The sequence below is a fragment of the Anomaloglossus baeobatrachus genome, chromosome 5 (genome assembly GCF_048569485.1).
Source record: "Anomaloglossus baeobatrachus isolate aAnoBae1 chromosome 5, aAnoBae1.hap1, whole genome shotgun sequence".
Taxonomy (NCBI): domain Eukaryota; kingdom Metazoa; phylum Chordata; class Amphibia; order Anura; family Aromobatidae; genus Anomaloglossus; species Anomaloglossus baeobatrachus.
The window spans coordinates 465,744,785-465,763,735 of NC_134357.1; the positions used below are offsets into that span (position 1 = coordinate 465,744,785).

At 45.0% G+C, this 18,951-nt stretch overlaps 1 protein-coding gene across 1 annotated transcript in view; it reads left to right on the plus strand.

Annotated features, from left to right (window-relative positions):
• Window positions 1-9,351, plus strand: part of DPM1 (dolichyl-phosphate mannosyltransferase subunit 1, catalytic) — a 34,386-nt gene extending 25,035 nt beyond the window's left edge. Inside the window, exons 8-9 of the mRNA XM_075347846.1 lie at window positions 5,486-5,600; window positions 8,680-9,351. Coding sequence (XP_075203961.1) covers window positions 5,486-5,600; window positions 8,680-8,784 — 220 coding nt within the window. The 3' untranslated portion in view covers window positions 8,785-9,351. The remainder of the gene's footprint in view (window positions 1-5,485; window positions 5,601-8,679) is intronic.
• Window positions 9,352-18,951: the final 9,600 nt, after the last annotated feature.

Here is an 18,951-nt window from a genome sequence, read left to right on the forward strand (position 1 = left end):
GCGTTCTAAAAAGCAACATGTCACTTCTTTCGTGCACTTTGGATGCAGCCCTAGCTCTGTCTATGGGAGAGGCTGCATCCAGAGCGCATGAAATCGGCTTTTCATTACGCAGTGTTTCTGCAGCGATTTGAAGCGCACGTGTGCTGTTCAAATCGCTGCAGAAATTTCTGCAGGGACAGAACGCAACGTGGGCACATAGCCTTATTCCTTCCCATGCCTGATGGCTTATACAGTTGTATATACTCAGTCCGGTATGACAACTTCTTGAGGTAGAGGGTTGTCTAGACTCGTACAATTGTGGTAAACTCTTACCTGTGAGAAGAATTTGGTTGTCCTTTTTTTTTTTTTTATTGACTGAAGCAGAGAACCTTTAAGCTGCGTGCCAATCATCATGGTTCACAGTGTTATGGATATAGTGTGTTTTTCGCTGCATCCAAAACGCTGCGTTCTACAGTACAAGAACAGTGGAGGGGATTGCTCGAAATCACATACCCACTGTGCTCGTTTTTCCTGCATTGTAAAATGACGTGCGGTGTGGCTTCCTGAGCCGCAGCATGTCATTTTATTGCTGCGGAGACGTGAGTGTTCTTCACAGAGAGGGAGACTGCAGTGGTCCAAACCTTGATTGTGGGCACAGGCAGCTGCAGTCTCCTGCGGACAGCACTCGCTGCCCTGCTGGAGAGGACATGCGTCCAGAACGCAGCATGTCCGGATTGTGGGCACGTACCCTTAAGTGGGAACTATACTAAAAACTATGTATCAACAATACAAGCAACTTTGTAATGTATCTTTTTACAAAAATCTGCTTCTTTCTGCACTGATGAGCCACTTTGTCTCCTCCCCTGTCTTCTGAACACGTTTACCTCTGGGAGGGAAGAGGGTGCAGGGAAACAGCACAATTTTGGCTTGTTAATTGTAGTGTCAGTTTACTAGTCCTAATTATTATTCTCTAAGGAAAGGGAGGAGAAGTGAGGAAACTGGCAGGGGGAGACACAAAGATTATACTCCTTTTTTTTTTTTTTTCAGAAGTCTTTGGGGTACTTTGCACGTTGCGACATCGCTACTGCGATATAGTCAGGGTCAAATCGAAAGTGACGTACATCCGGCGCCCGTAACGACGTCGCAACGTGTAAAGCCTAGATGCGCCGATAAACGATCGCAAAAGCGTCGTAAATCGGTGATCTGTGTAGCGTCAGTCATTTTCATAATGTCACACCAATAGAGATACGATGTTGTTCCTCGTTCCTGCGGCAGCACACATCGCTGTGTATGAAGCCGCAGGAGCGAGGAACATCTCCTTACCTGCCTCCACCAGCTATGCGGAAGGAAGGAGGTGGGCGGGATGTTTGTCCTGCTCATCTCCGCCCCACCTCTTCTATTGGCCGCCTACCGTGTGACGCCGCATGACTCGCCCCCTTAGGAAGGAGGCGGGTCGCCGGCCAGAGCGACGTCGCAGGGCAGGTAAGTGCATGTGAAGCTGCCGTAGCGATAATGTTCGCTACAGCAGCTATCACAAGATATTGCATGTGCGACAGGGGCGGGACTATCGCGCTCGGCATCGCTAGCATCGGCTAGCGATGTTGCAGACCTGGGCTCACATCCATACCACTCAGCACGCTGTTTAATTCCTCAATGCCTCTGCTGCTTTTCTTTGTTAAATGGGTTTTCCCACAAACAAAGTTGATTTTAATTAATAGACCTTGGAATAGTAATAATTTCCACAATTGGATGTGTTTAAAAAAATTGTTCCTGTGCTGAAATAATCTTATATATGTGTTCCTGCTATGTGCTGTGTAATGGCTGTGTCTGACCGTACAGGTACATGGTCTGATCATACCACAGCTGCTGATTTCTGTGAGGTAATACATTCCCCTGACTATTTTGAACCAATGTTTTACCTCCCAGAAACCAGCAAATGTGATCTCATACTATACTATTTGTACACTCTTTTGTCTCCTCCCCTGCCCAGGAGCTGTGGTATGATCAGACCATGTCCCTGTACGGTCAGACACGGCCATTACACAGTATGTATGTTGATCTCCCTAAGGTCAACAATGCTTGCTTAATTACACAGTATATGGCAGGGGCACATATATAAGATTTGATTTCTTTTTAACTCAGCCAATAGTGGAAATTATTTGTATTCTAAGATCTATTGATTAAAATGTACTTTGGTTATAGGAAAACTTCCTTTAATGATCGAAGAGCAGGAATCCGTCGCTATGTGCTGCTAAGGCTACTTTCACATTTGCGTTGAACGGTATCCGTTGCATTGCGTTGTGTGACGGATGCAACGGATGTGTTGCATATAGTGGCACAACGGATGCTGCAAAACAACGCAATCCGTTTGGTTTTTTTTTACAGTTTTTCCGTCGGCAGACTATTGTGAACGATCAGCTGATCACTCACAGTAGCCGGCCGCCGGGTGATCAGCTGATCACTCACAGTAGCCGGCCTCCGGGTGATCAGCCGATCGCTCACAGTAGCCGGCCGCCCGGTGATCAGCCGATCGCTCACAGTAGCCGGCCGCCGGGTGATCAGCTAATCGTTCGGTCGCCGACAATTTGTGCGGGGGGCGGAGTGCGGTGGGTGGAGCCGAGCGGGGCCATGGCTGAGGACGTCAGTGCCGCGGGGACTGCATCGCTGGGGGACGTGTGTGTGTGTGTGTGTGTGTGTGTGTGTGTGTGTGTGTGTGTGTGTGTGTGTGTGTGTGTGTGTGTGTGTGTACATACATACGGAGTGTGGGAGGGGGCGGAGCCGAGCGGGGAAGTGTCGGGCTCCCGGCACACGTAACCAGGGTTCCTTGGTTACCCGATGTGTACCCTGGTTACGGGTGGAGGGAGCCAGAGAGAGCATGCACAGTGAAATCCAAAGGATTCCGCTGCTCAAAAAGACGTTGCATACTGCGTTCCTTCCGCCCGACGCAGCGTCAAAATAACGACGCTGCGTCGTCCAGCGGATGCAACGCTGACACTTGCGTTACAGTGCTTCATCCATACAAGTCTATGGAGAATAGCGCAGTGCGTTAACGTACTGCGCTATTCTCCATAGTGACAGACTCCGCTGAACGCAAATGTGAAAGTAGCCTTGGGGAGAAATCACAACAGCTAGCCTCCTCCACTAGCACAGAGCCAATTGCAAATTTAAAGGGTTATTCCCATTTTCATGAATGGATATTGTCTGTCAGTTTTTACAAGCACTATCACTTTTGCAATTTATCGCTTACTAATAACGCCAGAATACTGAACATTTTAAAGGTGTTGGTCAGTAACTTACATGTTCCTTTCATGTAAACTGCCATAGATGAGCCCTTTAGTAAATACTTTGCTTTTGCAAGTCCTGCTGTAGCCTGAGCTGCTCTTCTGGTCACATGATCTGATGGCTGAGAATCCCCAGACTTCCTGTGATGTAACCTCAGATTCTGCCTCACTTCCGGGCTTTGTAAACTGATGGGTGGGCGGGGCTTCCCATGTGTGTGGGCGGAGCTGTATTAAGCAGAGCTCAGGCTGTACCTGTGCATGCTGCTGCAGACACAGCTCTCCCGGCAGACCCAGCCTCTTTTGTATGGTGTATATACATGTACACACACTGCTGGGTAATATATATGTACACCTTGCTGTATACTCTATTATATGAATACAATAATTTTATTTTTCCCCATTCTGACTAGGGGAGTAATAATAATTAATATTTATTCACTTATGGTATATAGTGCCACTAATTCCATAGTACTTTACATACATTGTCATTTGTCAACACTGGGGCTCACAATCTACATTCCCTCTCAGTACGGTCTTTGTAGTGTGGGAGGAAACCGGACAACCTGGAGGAAACCCACTCAAACACTGGAGGATCATATAATCTCCTTACAGATGTTGTCCTTGGTGGGATTTGAGCCCAGGACCCCAACACTGCAAGGCTGCATTGCTAACCACTGAGCCACCGTGCAGCCCAGGGGATAATCTTTATTTCTAGGGCTGCTGTTCTGGTGACTTCTATTCCCTGTAACAGTGCCCAGTACAGGAGATCATGCTTATGCTGGGGGTGGATTGGCAGCGATGTAGGCAGCGTTACAGGTCTGTGCTCACTGCTGGCTTGCCCCCCAGGACAAAGAATGATGGGAAATGTAGTCAGAAGGGAGCAAAGGATTCTGAAGAGAAAGTGATGGCTGTGAAAACAGAGCTGATTCCTGGACATAGGAAGTATAGCTGAAAGGCATAAAACATGACGCTGGCAGAGAAGACATATGTGCTAAAATAGGGGTATTATCTCTAAACATGTATGGCAAACCTAGTACCGAAGTCAGCGTTGCGGACCACCCTTGTAAACAAAAAGGTTTAATAACTCGTTGCCTAGAAGATAGACCACCACTGCTGTCTAGTTTGCAAGCTGTACTGACTCTGGCCAGGATTAGTAGGTAACAGCGCGCTCTAGCAATCTTGGCTAGCTTCAAAACAGTTCTAACAAGCTGAATAAAAAAGAGCTTGTAAGCACTCTGACTGTTCTGCTATCTATTATTATTATTATTATTATTTATTTATAGAGCACCATTGACTCCATGGTGCTGTACATGAGAAGGGGGTTACATACAGAACACATATACAGGTTACAATAGACAAACTAGTACAGAGGGAAGAGAGCCCTGCTCTTGCGGGCTTACATTCTATAGGATTTTGGGGAGGAGACAGTAGGTGGGGTGTAGGTTGGGCGGCAGCTCCGCACGGTGGTGGGGCGCCAGCTCTGCACGGTGGTGGGGCGCCAGCTCTGCACGGTGGTGGGGCGCCAGCTCTGCACGGTGGTGGGGCGCCAGCTCTGCACGGTGGTGGGGCGGCAGCTCTGCACGGTGGTGGGGCGGCAGCTCTGCACGGTGGTGGGGCGGCAGCTCTGCACGGTGGTGGGGCAGTGAGGTCATTGAAGGTTATAGGCATTTCTGAACAGATGAGTTTTTAGGTTCCGTTTGAAGTTTGCAAGTGTAGTAGATAGTCTGACGTGTTGAGGCAGCGAGTTCCAGGAGACTGGGGATGCTGGAGAGAAGTCTTGGAGTCGGTTGCGTGAGGAGCGAATGAGAGAGGTGGTCGATCTCCAAGGCTACAAGCTAAAACGTAAACTAAGAATGGCTGCAAATTTTGATAAGCAAAATTGCTCGTATATACAAGCACTATCCTACAAAATACATTTATGAAATAGGTGGAAACAACCCTGTAAAATATAGAACCTACAGGCTAGGAAACTGATGAAAATGCAAGATACAGCTCATACAATCGTGCGCACACAGCATATTCTGAAAATATATTTGCATATGTAGTTAACCACTAAAATGGTGACCATTTGATTATTGTAAGATTCTTCTAGGCTTTTTTTACGACATCCTTTCTTGCCTGTCTTCACTGTATCCAGCTTGCTCACATCTTATTGAGATTTGTTTCAGTTTTTTGTGCACATTTTGTTTCCATATTGTAAATGTTTTGTGTACTCTGTTTTATAGGCTTTATAAGAAAGAGGTTCTGCAGAAGCTGGTGGAACACTGCGTCTCCAAGGGTTATGTATTCCAGATGGAGATGATCGTACGAGCACGTCAGTTTAAATACACGATTGGAGAGGTAGAGTGTCAGAAAATATCATGTGGGTTTGTATTGAGTAGCAGGATGGGAGGTGGAATAGACTTCTGCATATAACCTGTGTCCCCCCCCCTTCTCCCACTGCCATAGCCTTGGATGAAAGAACGATGGCACAGACTGTTCATAGGTGAAATCTTGTTGGATTTTGCAGCGAGCCATGTGAACCATTACAAATTATTATGTATGGCAGTTCCATGCTCTGCCGTTTATCTTATCCATGTGAGATCTTTATCTCCTGTTTCTAGCTCACCAATAGAATTTCCAGAGCTCCAGTGATGAGATCAGGAAACTAGGACCCCGACTTATCAAGGCATTTTCCCCAAAAGTAGCAAATTGTGGTGTTTTTACACCAGTATTGGCCAAATTCATCATAATTTCCTCCAAAAAAGAGTCAAAAACCATGCCAGAGATGAACACCGTCCCCTGGCGGGAGTAAAACCTGTGGCAGATTCGCACACCTCATAATGGCCGCACCTTACTACATTGTTGCTTTAAAGAAAGGCAATCGTGTAACACGCAAGTCTTAGTAAATCGAGCTCAAAATGTTTAAAGTTAACCTGTCACCAGATTTTGACCTTCTAAACTAAGGGTGCTTTACACGCTGCGCATCGCTAGTGATCTCGTTAGCGATGTAACACTCCAGATCGCACATATGATTTGCCGAGATCGCACTTGTGACCGGCGCTACAAAAATGACCTATGTGCGATCTCGGCAAATCTTATCTGCGATCTGGCATGTCACATCGCTAAAGAGATCGCTAGCGATGTCGCAGCGTGTAAAGCACCCTTAAAACTAGCACCTTAAGCAGCACCTGTAGTACATACTATAAAGGTGCACGTTGCCCCCTGAGCTCCCCTGTAGACCCCAGAAGTACCTTTTTATAAAATCTCCCGCCCTGTATGTAAATTGTCTGGTCCGGTAAGATGAGTGTCCTAATCTGCGTCTCCTGTCCCTCCTCTCGCCCTCCTCCTGTCCTGATTGACGTGGATGACGTCACCCGTTTCATCCTCATTGCCGTGCAAAATCTCGCTCCTGCACAGAGAATTTGCCGGTTCGCACAGGCACATCTATATTTTCAGCTCTGCTGGCAATAGGACAGAGTGAAGGGTGCCTGCGCAAGCCGATAATGTGGAGATTTTGCCCGCCTATGTGTATGGCGTCCGAGGAGTCATCCATGTCAATCAGCACAGGAGGAGGGTGAAAGGAGGGACAGCAGGCACAGATTAGGACGCCTATCAGACCGGACAATTTAAATACAGGGCAGGAGTTTTTATAAAGGTATTTTGTGGTCTACATGAGGGGTTCCGGAGGTAACGTGCACCTCTATAGAATGCAGCAGTGGCACTGCTTAAGGTGCTAGTTTTAGTTTAGAAGGCCAAAATCTGGTGACAGGTTCCCTATAACCCCTTAAAGACCGCGGGCAGTAATATTACGTCCTAGCGGTCATAGTGTTACTGCCCGCAGTCTGCCGTCGGCAGCGATCGGCGCACATCTCGGCTAATTTTCACAGCTGAGATGTGTGCCTGCCAGGCACGGGCAGAATCGTTATCTGCTCGTGCTGTTTAACCCCTTAAATGGCGCTGTCAATATGTGACAGCACCATTACAACGGCATCGGTGGTAAACATTTACCGGCCGATACCAGAAGTCACGTGACGTGATCACATGACTTCCGGTTCTTGTCATGGTAGCACAGGGTCATGTGATGACTCCTGTAGCTCACATGAATTACTTTCGGTTTCACTCGGCCCGGAGCTGAAAAATTAGCATATCTGCTGTTTACAGCTGTATAGCTGTGATCAGCAGATAAGCAGATATGGCAGAGCGATCAGATTGTTGATCCATATAGCCCCCTAGGGGGACTAGTAAAATAAAAAAAAAAAAAGTTTTAAAAAATTTAAAAAAAAAAAACCCTAAAAGTTCAAATCACCCCCCTTTTGCGCCATTGAAAATTAAAGGGTTAAAAAATACACACACATTTGGTATCGCTGCGTTCAGAAACGCCCGATCTATCAAAATATAAAATCAATTAATCTGATCAGTAAACAGCGTAGCGGTAAAAAAATTCCAAACGCCAAAGTTACGTTTTTTTTTGGTCGCCACAAATTTTGCGCAAAATGCAATATCAGGCGATCAAAACATAGGATCTGCGCAAAAATGGTACAGTTACAAACGGTAGCCTGAGACACAAAAAATAAGCTGTCACTGAGCCATAGATCACGAAAAAATGAGAACGCTACAGGTCACGGAATATTGCGTAAAAAAACGTGCACCACTTTTTTCGGACAAACTTCTGATATTTTTTTTTTTTTTTTACCCCCTTGTATAACAGTAAACCTATTCATGTTTGGTGTCTACGAACTTGCACTGACCTGAGGCATCACAGCAACACATCAGTTTTACCATATAGTGAACACAGTGAATAAAATATCTCAAAAACAATAGTGCTATCACACTTTTTTTGCAATTTTTCCGCATTTGGAATTTTTTTGCTGTTTTCTAGTACATTCTATGGTAAAACGTATGGTTTAATTTAAAAGTACAGCTCGTTTCGCAAAAAATGAGCCCACACATGACCATATTGACTGAAAAATAAAAAAGTTACGTCTTGCGGAAGAAGAATGGCGAAAAAAAATGGAAAGCTAAAAAAACGACCGGTCGTAAAGGGGTTAAAGTATACATTTGTGCCAGTTGGGATTGTCTAATACTTGGTGACCACCTCTAGGTAAGGCCGAAGTCACACATTTTTAACAGACCACATACAGACGGCATCAGTCATCCTTATGGATTTGTTTGGTTTTTTTTATATCCGGAACTTATTCATGGACCTGTAGTTTGGCCTGCAAATTGAAACTTGTATACTACTTCCCACATAAAAAAGGGGGCACTGACTATAATGGGTGCTATGTTAAAAAAAAAAAAAAAAAAAAAAAGGCTAGAATATGAAAATTGACCATGTAAATGGGCCCTATGCTTATAGTTGCAGGTCAATTGTTACTGTGAACTTTATTACTTGACCTGAAAAATCCCTGATTGTTTTCCTTGTTTTGTTTTTTCTCAGGTGCCAATCTCATTTGTGGATCGTGTCTATGGAGAGTCCAAGCTTGGGGGCAATGAAATTGTCTCATTTGTAAAGGGACTGTTAACGTTATTTGCCACCACATGAGTCCGGTCGGAAGACATCGTCCACCACGTTTAGCAGAGTTCATGTTTACCCAAGATTTTTATTCTTGCCAGATTGAAGGTTTATCATTGCAGAAAAGAGTAACTGGAGAGGGGAGGGGGGGAATAAAAGTAATATTTTGTACATATATGGCTTTTTTTTTTTTCCCCTTTCTCTGATACTCTTGTTCTTGGATTACCATGTATGACCCAACTTTGACATGAAAATCCCCACCAACCCTACTTTTAGGGGAGCTTTTCTGCATTCATGTAAAGTATAATGAAATGTTCTTATAAACCTGATGTTTGAGTTCCTCACCATTACCCCGGCAGTTACCAATAGATGCGACATCATTTATGCCACTTGCCTCCCTATGCAGAAGTCATAGGTGCCAGACAAATCCTACAATGCGAATGTATGTGTTAAGGGTGCTTTACACGCTGCGACATCGCTAGCCGATGCTAGCGATGGCGAGCGTGATAGCACCCGCCCCTATCGTTATGCCAATATTTTGTGATCGCTGCCGCAGCGAACATTATCGCTATGGCAGCGTCACACTACTTACCTGGTCGGCGGCGTCGCTGTGACTGCCGAACAATCCCTCCCTCAAGGGGGGAGGCACGTTCGGCATCACAGCGACATCACTAAGCGGCCGGCCAATCAAAGCGGAGGGGCGGAGATGAGCGGGACGAACATCCCACCCACCTTCTTCCTTCCTCATTGCTGGCGTGTGGCAGGTAAGGAGATGTTCCTCGTTCCTGCGGCGTTACATGTAGCGATGTGTGCTGCCGCAGGGACGAAGAACAACTTTGCCCACACGACAGCAGCGATATTTGAGAATGGACCCCCATGTCAATGAGGAGCGATTTTGGTCGTTTTTGCAACGATCCAAAATCGCTCCTAGGAGTCACACACTACGAGATCGCTACAGCGGCCGGATGTGCGTCACAAAATCTGTGACCCCAATGAGATCACTGTAGCGATCTCGTAGCGTGTAAAGCCCGCTTAAGACTAACGTCATCCAGACAATCTGATCCTGGCATATAATATGTATTAGGCGTTCGTCCGATGTTCATTAGGCAGAGATGGAAGAGAAATGGGATTGGGCATTTTGAAATTAGTCTTAAAAAACATAAGTAAATGATAGATGTCCGACAATGGCGTACTTCCGTTTCCCCTGTGAAAACACATACACATGTGTAATTGTAAGGGGGTGTTGGGAGGAATAGCTGTGACAACTTTTGAAACCATGTAGCACCCTTTACTCCTGTTCCTACAACTATTGGACATGGAGCAATGTAAAAGAATAACTAAATATATACCTTGGCCGCAGTACAAATCTCAGTTTGTACAGGACTCCGGGCTCATGGCACCAACAGAAGCGGATGCATTATAACAGCACAGGAATAGAGGGATGTATTTTCTGCAAACAATAGAAAGTGAAAGCTGTGATGTTTTTTAAATCTTTTTTTTTTTAATTTTTCAATGAATAAAGTGACCTTTATATGTGGACAGAATTATGAAAAATTCCCGTTAGGGTAAGCTCAGGCTAGCATATATAAAAAAAAAAACAACAAAACAGTCCAAGTTTCATCCAGAGAAATAGGACAACTTTTTTCTCACTTTTTATCTGTGCTGTCTGTATAAAAAATCCCTTTTTTTTTTTTTTTTTTGCATTCCTCAGAAACTATTCATTTATAATCAATTACAGTGTTCTATGCTACAGATCGGTAATGTATCCATAACAAATGGATGCCACTAGGATTGTCTGTATGACGTGCAATTATTTATTTATTTTTTCTTTTGCCCTCTCACACCCATAGACTTGGATAAGTGAGTCTTGTTTGATTTAGGTGGGAGTCACACTTGCGAGTGACTCCCCAAGTCTCGCATCGCATCACCCAGCACGGCCGCACAGTCTCGTGACGGGAGCGGGTTGGCTGCATGTATTTCTATACGGGTGCCCTCACAAGAGCGTATAACTCGCATGAGTATCGGAACGCATCACTCGATGCAGCTGGCTTCTCTGCTTACAGGAGCGGGTCAGCTGCATGTATTTTTATGCAGCTGACGTGCTCCTGTCTGGAGAGTGTGTGGCCGCACCGAGTGATGCGTTCCGATACTCATGCGAGTTATACGCTTGTGTGAGGGTACCTTTAAAGCTGAGATGTTCATGTTCGGACATTTGTTTTGTTTTTTTCCTGCGTTTTTCCTATCTCAATAGATAAAAAATAGTATGAAAAGAAGTATAAAATGCTATTTTTGTGCAGAAAAAATCTGCTCCATGTGCATATAGCCTTACATTGAATGCATTATTTTGACCCTTAAAATGGAGAAATATAATGCATAAGATGCAGTTTGAGATAGATCTATATAGATATACACATACATATGTATATATAATAAAGAGAGATATACATTTATATTTTTAAAGGAAAAAATAAAATAGAATTCCAGTTTCTGTATGCATGGGAAATGGGTAATGTACACTGGTTATAATGGCTCTGTGTGTATATGAAGTAATTATATGCTCATCTAAACTTTAAACACCCACTGATTGTGAAAACTGGGTGCTTATGAAGATGGCAATTGATAAGATATTGGCTCTTATAGATACAGCCTGCTGATTCTCCACTCTGAAATTATACATCTTTTCCTTGGGGTGAAGTATGAAAATTAAATGGGGAGCAAAGCACATTGGTGCTCAGAAGAGACAGAAGACCTACGGCGTCCTCCATCCCCTATGTATAATAAAGCAAAGACATATCTAGCCAGCAGCGCCTTCTCCGCACACTGGGGCATTTAACATAATAGATGACAGGCAGTGAAGCTGAAAGTGGGACATGTTCTACTTTTCTCAGTCCCTGGGTAAGTTTTGCCTTCACTATGTTCAGAGATTTGCAGACAAAAGTGAATCCAGATAGAAGCCAGTGCGTGTGACAGACATTAATGGCAAAGTTTTGGGGGTTTTAAGGAGACTTGTAATCTGTACGGTGCACAAAGAGGGTGTGCTGCAGAACATTGCACCCCATTGAGCAGATTAACGCATAGAAGAAGTAGTCCTATTTTGGAAACTGCATGTAACACCAATTTCATACAACCTTAGATCGCAATACCTAGCCCGGCCTCCTAATATATATCGCCATAAGGCAGGAGACTTGACGGTCGAGCCAGGTACTGTATTACTATCCAAATACAGTGGTTTACGAGAACAATCCGTTCTGGGAGTGTGCTTGTAAACCACGTTACTCGTCTAGCAAAGCAAAATTTCCCATAGGAAATAATGCAAGCTCAGACAATTCGTTCCACAACTTGTTCAATGGCACATCCTGGTCCCCTATTGTGCCATTCCACACATGCACAAACACACACAAACAAGCGTATATTATGCTCACCTTACCTTCCATTCCCTTGCCGGCCTCCCGGTTCTTGTAGTTCGCTGGTACAGGATGTGTATCGGGTAACCATCGCGACCGATGCCAGAGCTTCCGCTGCCAGAGCGTTGACATCAAAGGCATTAGCCGCTTGCCTCTGATTGGTCAGCGCGCTGCCTTTGAGAAGCAGCTGACAGCGGAAGTTCCTCCATCGTTGCGATGGTTACCCGATACACATCCTGTACCAGTGAACTACAAGAAGCAGGAGGCTGGCGAGGGAACGGAAGGTAAGGTGAGCATAATATGTGTGTGTGCGTGTTTGTGTGTGTTTGTGCGGACTGCAAGAGCGAGTCAAAGCGCGGTGAAAGTACAGAACCGGAAGTGTGTGTGGTGAGTATTTGCTCGTACGGCAAAGCATGCTCGTAAACTGAGTTACAAACTTACAGCAAGCTTTGCTCGTATAGCAAAATACTCGCACACCAAGTTACTCGTAAACCGAGGTTCCACTGTACTCAATGTTTCTTTGGCCTATATGGTTCATCCCCAACCTCACCATGCAGTTACAGACACAATCCATAAACAGGCGTGGTGCTGTGTCAGAATGTGGCCTTCTCCATAGTCGGATCAGGCAATGATCATGTAATAGGGACACCTAATACATGGATACCAAGTCTGCCAGAACACAAGCCATAGGTTGAAGGGGAACGCCACCCTGGGTAATCAAACAGAACAAATGGTCGGGGCCCCACCATCCATCCATAAAACGTACATGGGCCCTAAGTAAAGTGTGGAATTTGGGTATGCTTCTATATGCAATTCACTGTTGCATTGATGCAGCCACAATACCACTTTCATTCATCTCAGTGGCAAATGGTGCAAATTTTTCATCAATAGACGTACATAAGCAAGGCTATAGAGAGGGCAGAGGTTAGCAGTCGTCCTGCACCTAGGTCTTCAGGGGATCCCAAAGCGAAACAGCCACATGAACAGTCACCCGAATTAATCAACACAAGGGTAGATATAGAGATTCAGGGGAAAATGCAGTGTTACATATATTTTTGAAGATTTCTTACCAATTTTTTTTGGGGGGTGTGGTTTTTATAATCTGTATTAAACAAAAAAAATTGACCTTGCAATTTTCACACTGGACACTAGGGCTAGTTTAGACTTCTACTTCCCATTCTTTCAGGAAGATTGTTCAGCAAGTGTCCATATTATTATTAAAGGCAGGATTATAATGACACGTGGCTCCACCAATCACAATGCGGAGTGTCACAAATGTCAAATAAAGGGAGCAAAGCTTAATTGCTCATTCGGTCCCTTTGCACAGTGGCAAAATAATCCATTTACAGTCATGTTGCGATGAGCAAACACGATTTCAGTCCCTTTTCTAGAGGAGCACAGATTCTATAGCACAAAAAGAAATGGTCCTCACATCACTGTCTGTGGGGCATTATTTTTTTATTTATTTTTTTGGGGGGAGCCTTTTGCCTGGCAGAAAATGAAACATTAAGGACCTTATTTACTTAGGAGTGAATAGTCCCTTAATGTATGTTTAAAGGAATTCTCCACTACTAGGACAACCTGTTCTGATTCCACGTTTGCCCATGATAAAATAAAGACTATACTCACCTCCTGTGCCAGCGCCCTTCCAGTGGTGTCCAGGATTGTGATGCCGGGGCTCATTTGGGGTTGTGGCATAACGCAAGCCCCACGTCCAATCAGCACCGGCTTTCTTCTCCCCGCCTTGGGACCAAACGAACAATCAACAGGAAGTCAGTGCAGCCGCGGTACTCACTTTTTGTTGATCAACTTGTTTGGTCCAAGAGCGGAGAGAGGAAGCCGGTGCTGATTGGACGTGGGGCTTGCGTTATACCACAAACCCACATGAGCCCGGGCATCACAATCCTGGACATCAATGGAAAAGCACTGGTATTGGAGGGGAATATATTCTTTATTTTATCTGGGGCAAGCATGTGGGATCAGAAGGGGGTTGTCCTAGTAGTGGACAACCCCTTTTAAGACCTGCAAGCCACACCAAGGTATTTAATGGGGTGGTCTGATACCTATAATGCCCTTTATAAATATCAATCTTTTATCCCTAACCTATTTTGTAATTTGCTTTATTATACGGTAATTCCATACCATTCTCCCTATACAACTATTCCTTATATCTGTAATTTATTTCTTTACTTCCTGGGACATCACAGGAGGATGGCGTTGTGGACACTACCACACAGTCTCTATCCCCTCCCGACCCCAAACATCAGGATGACAGAAATGCAGTAATTTTACCATATCTTCTATCACCACCTTCCCCTGATGATGCCTTGTTTTAGGAGGGTGATGGAGAAGTGATCAGTATTTGCCATTAGTGATGAGCAAGCACTACTGTAGCTCCCACGGAGCAAGGGGTTAAATTACTCGTCCCTGGTGATGTCGGGTCTGGGGGATGTCACGGGGTGGCCCTTTCTTCCCGGTTTCGTGGCCCTGAGGTGTACAATAAAGGAGGAGGTGGTGATGGATGATGGTGGAGGTTGATTTTGTGACGCCACCTGTGGTATGCGGCCAGGGAATAGCCACCGCTGCTGTCGCTGTCCTCCAGGGGTGGATGGTAGTAGCAGCTGAGGTGTTCATGCTGCCCACAGGTGGAGTGGGCCCCGGGGAGGATGATGAGGGGACTAGTAATGGCGGGCGCCGAAGCACGAGACGGCGGCGCCGGGAATGATAGGCGGACACAGCCTCTGCGGGTTCCAGGTGTTTTACTCCACTGTTCCCATTGTGAGTCCTTTCTGGTCGGGGTCCCTCCAATCCCGGTATATGTGGAATATGGAACGGGTCGCGGGTGTTTCCTCCACTCACCGCAGACCCTGGAATCTCGTGTAGCTGTAGAGAACCCAGGCTGAGCTGGATGCTCCAAGCCACGGGTCCTATGGCGCTCCTAAAAGTGTGAGTAGAAGATTGGACCGAGTTCCTCACCTCAAGCTGTCCCCGGGGCTAACTGACTATGTGTGAAGATCCTCTTTCCCTTTTCACCAAGTGGTGCCCACTCCCCAGGTGACTGTCCCAGTGACCGGGAAAGTCCCATGCTTCGTGATGGCCACCCCTCTAAGTACCCCAGGCCATCCCTCCGTGGGAAGGCACCTGACTGTGTGGTTGTGAATGTGAGAATCACCAACGATTAGCCTCTCCTTATCCGGGATGAGTACTATATCTTAAAGGAGATGCAGTACCCTGTGGCGACTGAAGCCTCAGGTGTGCCACACTAGCATGCTCAGGTATTTGAAACGAGTAGTTGGACTCTTGGACAGGTTCGATCTGTTTATGGAGTATAATGGAAGTCAATGAGGAACTCGAGCATGGGAAGATCTTCCGGAAAAATGCTTCAGTTACCCATTGACTTCCATTATACATGGGTGCTTGAGTTGAGTTCTGATCTCCCGAGCATGGTAGTGGGTTGCTCATCACTAGTCACAACACACTCTTTAAGTGCCCACCACTCGTATCTTTGATGGCCCCCACTACAGTTCCGTCTACCATCATCTCAGTTTCCCACCAAAAAATAATAATAATGGAGACGCACAATACCTATTGTGTGACTATAGCTCTAGACTGCACTTGTGGGTATTACTACCTTAGTACCATCCCTTTGTACACTACTCCACAGTGGAGAAACATAAGAGTAAGACCACTTTCACCCTTGTATGTTTTGGGCAGTATTTTGCATCAGTATCTGTAAGCCAAAATCAGCAGCGGAGCCTACACCTTTTCCATATTGTGGATCAACTCCTGATTGTGGCAAAATATTGCAGTGGTCTATGTAAGACAGGAATAAAGAGAAGAAAAAACATAAACAGGGGAAATATCTGGAATTACTTGTATGCAGATGGGTTACTGAGTGACCAGAAGATTCAACTCCTTAAGGAGAACCAGTCCGATCTGTGAACAGCATGGTATAGAGAAGGAGAAACTGAGCAGAATGATGTATCGGATTGTTGAAGAAGTGTCAGTAAAATTTGTATTTTATTCACGGAAATCCCTGGTGTTGTACAGTCCAGTGGGCGGTCCTACACGAGTCCAGTGGGCAGTCCTACTAATGACTGACAGCTATCTCTGCAAGCACAGTCAAGGAAGACTAAGGGGTACTTTACATGCTCCGATATCGCTAGCGAGCGTACCCACCCCCGTCGGTTCTGCGTCACGGGCAAATCGCTGCCCGTGGCGCACAACATCTCTAACACCCATCACACGGACTTACCTGCCTAGCGACATCGCTGTTGCCTGTGAACTGCCTCCTTTCTAAGGGGGCGGTTTGTGCGTCGTCACAGCGACGTCACACAGCAGCCGTCCAATAGCAGAGGAGGGGCAGAGATGAGCGGCCGAAACATGCTGCCCACCTCCTTACGTCCTCATTGCCGGTGGTCGGAGGTAAGGAGATGTTCGGCGCTCCTGCGGTGTCACACACAGCGATGTGTGCTGCCGCGGGAACGATGAACAACATCGCTACTCACCAGACAACGATATTTGGTGTTTGGACGACCTCTCCAACACCAACGATTTTTACCACTTTTGCGGTCATTGAAGGTCGCTCGTACGTGTCACACACTGCGATGTCGCTAACTACGCCGGATGTGCGTCACAAACACCGTGACCCCGACAATAAATCGTTAGCGATGTCGCAGCGTGTAAAGTACCCCTAAGTCACTGAGCACTGCCAGGGGGCTAATCTGTGGGGACAAGGCCTTTTCTGCCATGGCCGGGGACATTCTAGGAACCATCCTTGTCTACAGAGGCCCCCATTCCAGACTCCATAGACATCATCCCCGGGGTAGGGGGGCCAAGGGCCTGCACCACGTGAAAATGCACATACTGATTTTTTTCTGTGCATTAAGTACATTAAACAATTTCTCTGTTAATTTCATGACTAAATTATCATTTTGGCTTGTCTTCTTACAGCGATTTATTGATTAAATGAAGTTACAAAAGATGACAAAGTTTATATACAGTGCGTAAATTAGGAAAGTAAGATTTTATTATTTTTTCAAGCAGAGCTTAGCTGGTATTATTTTAATACTAGCTGTAGTACCCGGTGTTGCCCAGGATAGTAGCTGTCTTTCTCTCTCTGTCCCTCTCGGTGTGTCTTCCTGTCTCTCTCTGACTATCTCTATCCGTCTCTCTGTGTGTCTTCCGGTCTCTCTCTCTGTTTTTCTCTCTGTCTCCCTCTCTCTGTCTGTCTCTCTGTTTCTGTCTCTTTCACTGTCTCTCCGTCTGTCTCTCCCTCCCTCTCTATCCGTCTCTCTCTCTCTTACCCTGTCTCTCTCTCTCCGTCTGTCTCTTTCTATCCGTCTCTTTCTGTCTCTCTATATCAGTCTGTCTCTCTCTGACTATATCCATCTCTGTGTGTTTATCTCTCTCTCTCTATCCATCTCTCTCGCAATTCATCTCTCTCTATCCGTCTGTCTCTCTCTGTCTCTATCCATCTCTCTCTGTTTCTCTGTCTCTCTCTCCGTCTGTCTCTCTCTCTCTAGCCATCTGTCTCTGTTTATCTGTCTATCTCTCTCTCTATTCATCTCTCTGTCTGTCCCTCTCTCCCGAATATTTTATTAGATTTTGGTTTATAACTACTGAGGGGGTGGGGGGACACAGAAAAAAAAGAATACCACCATGCACCTATATGATTTTAATTTCAAATCTGATACGTTATCAAGCAGGAAGAATTGAGCAGACGGATTTATAGTTTTGTGGGAACGATTCAGCAGTGTCCCTTCTCTTTTTCTGCTTACGAGTCCAGTGGGCGGTACTTAGTTATTCATATCAGCTTATGTAACCCCTCCCACTTGACTGCTAAGCACTGAAATAAAAGGGATATAAATCAATAACATAAAAAAACATAAAAACTATAGATCTCTGCTCAGCTTCTCCTGCTCTTTAACGCTTAGCCTGCAGATCAGATACCATGTTCTTAACTCCAAAATGGTCCCAGCTAAAAGAAAGAAATGAAAAAACTGCTCTGACTGTAAAGAACATGAAAATTCATGATCAAACAGAAATATTAGTAGACGTAGAGTTGCTTTAAATGACGTTCACAGAGATCTCAGCTGCAAATGACACAGATAATATCATATTTTCCTATCTCTGTAGTCTCAGACTTTCTGTAATAGGTTAAAACCTGTATAATTTTCCATACAGTTAACATTTGAGTCATGGCAGACGTTAAATATCACTCCTACCAGCCAGGAGACTTTTGTAGTCGCCGCCACACTTTTATGGGATGTGCAGTAAATATGTTCGCCCCCCTGTACTTTATATTATTAACCCCTTACCACCCCGCCTGTTTTCACCTTCATGACCAGGCCAAATTTTAATAATCTGACCAGTGTCACTTTATGCGGTAATAACTCTGGAACGCTTCAACAGATCCCAGAGATTCTGAGAATGCTTTTTTCGTGACACATTGTACTCTATGTAAGCGGTAAATTTAGATTGAATTTTGTTGCGTTTATTTATGAAAAGATCACAATTTTGGAAAAAAAAATTAAAATTATTAATTAAAATTTCACAATCTTCAAACTTTTGAATTTTTATGCCCTTAAACCAGAGAGTCATGTCACACAAATGAATTAATAAATAACATTTCCCACATGTCTGCTTTACATAAGTACAGTTTTTGTTTTGTTCGAAGGGTTAAAAGTTTATCAGCATTTTCATTTTTCCAACTAATTTTTTTTTAGGGACCATATCACATTTGCATTGACTTTAAATACCCAAAAGTGACACCATTTTAAAAACTGCACCC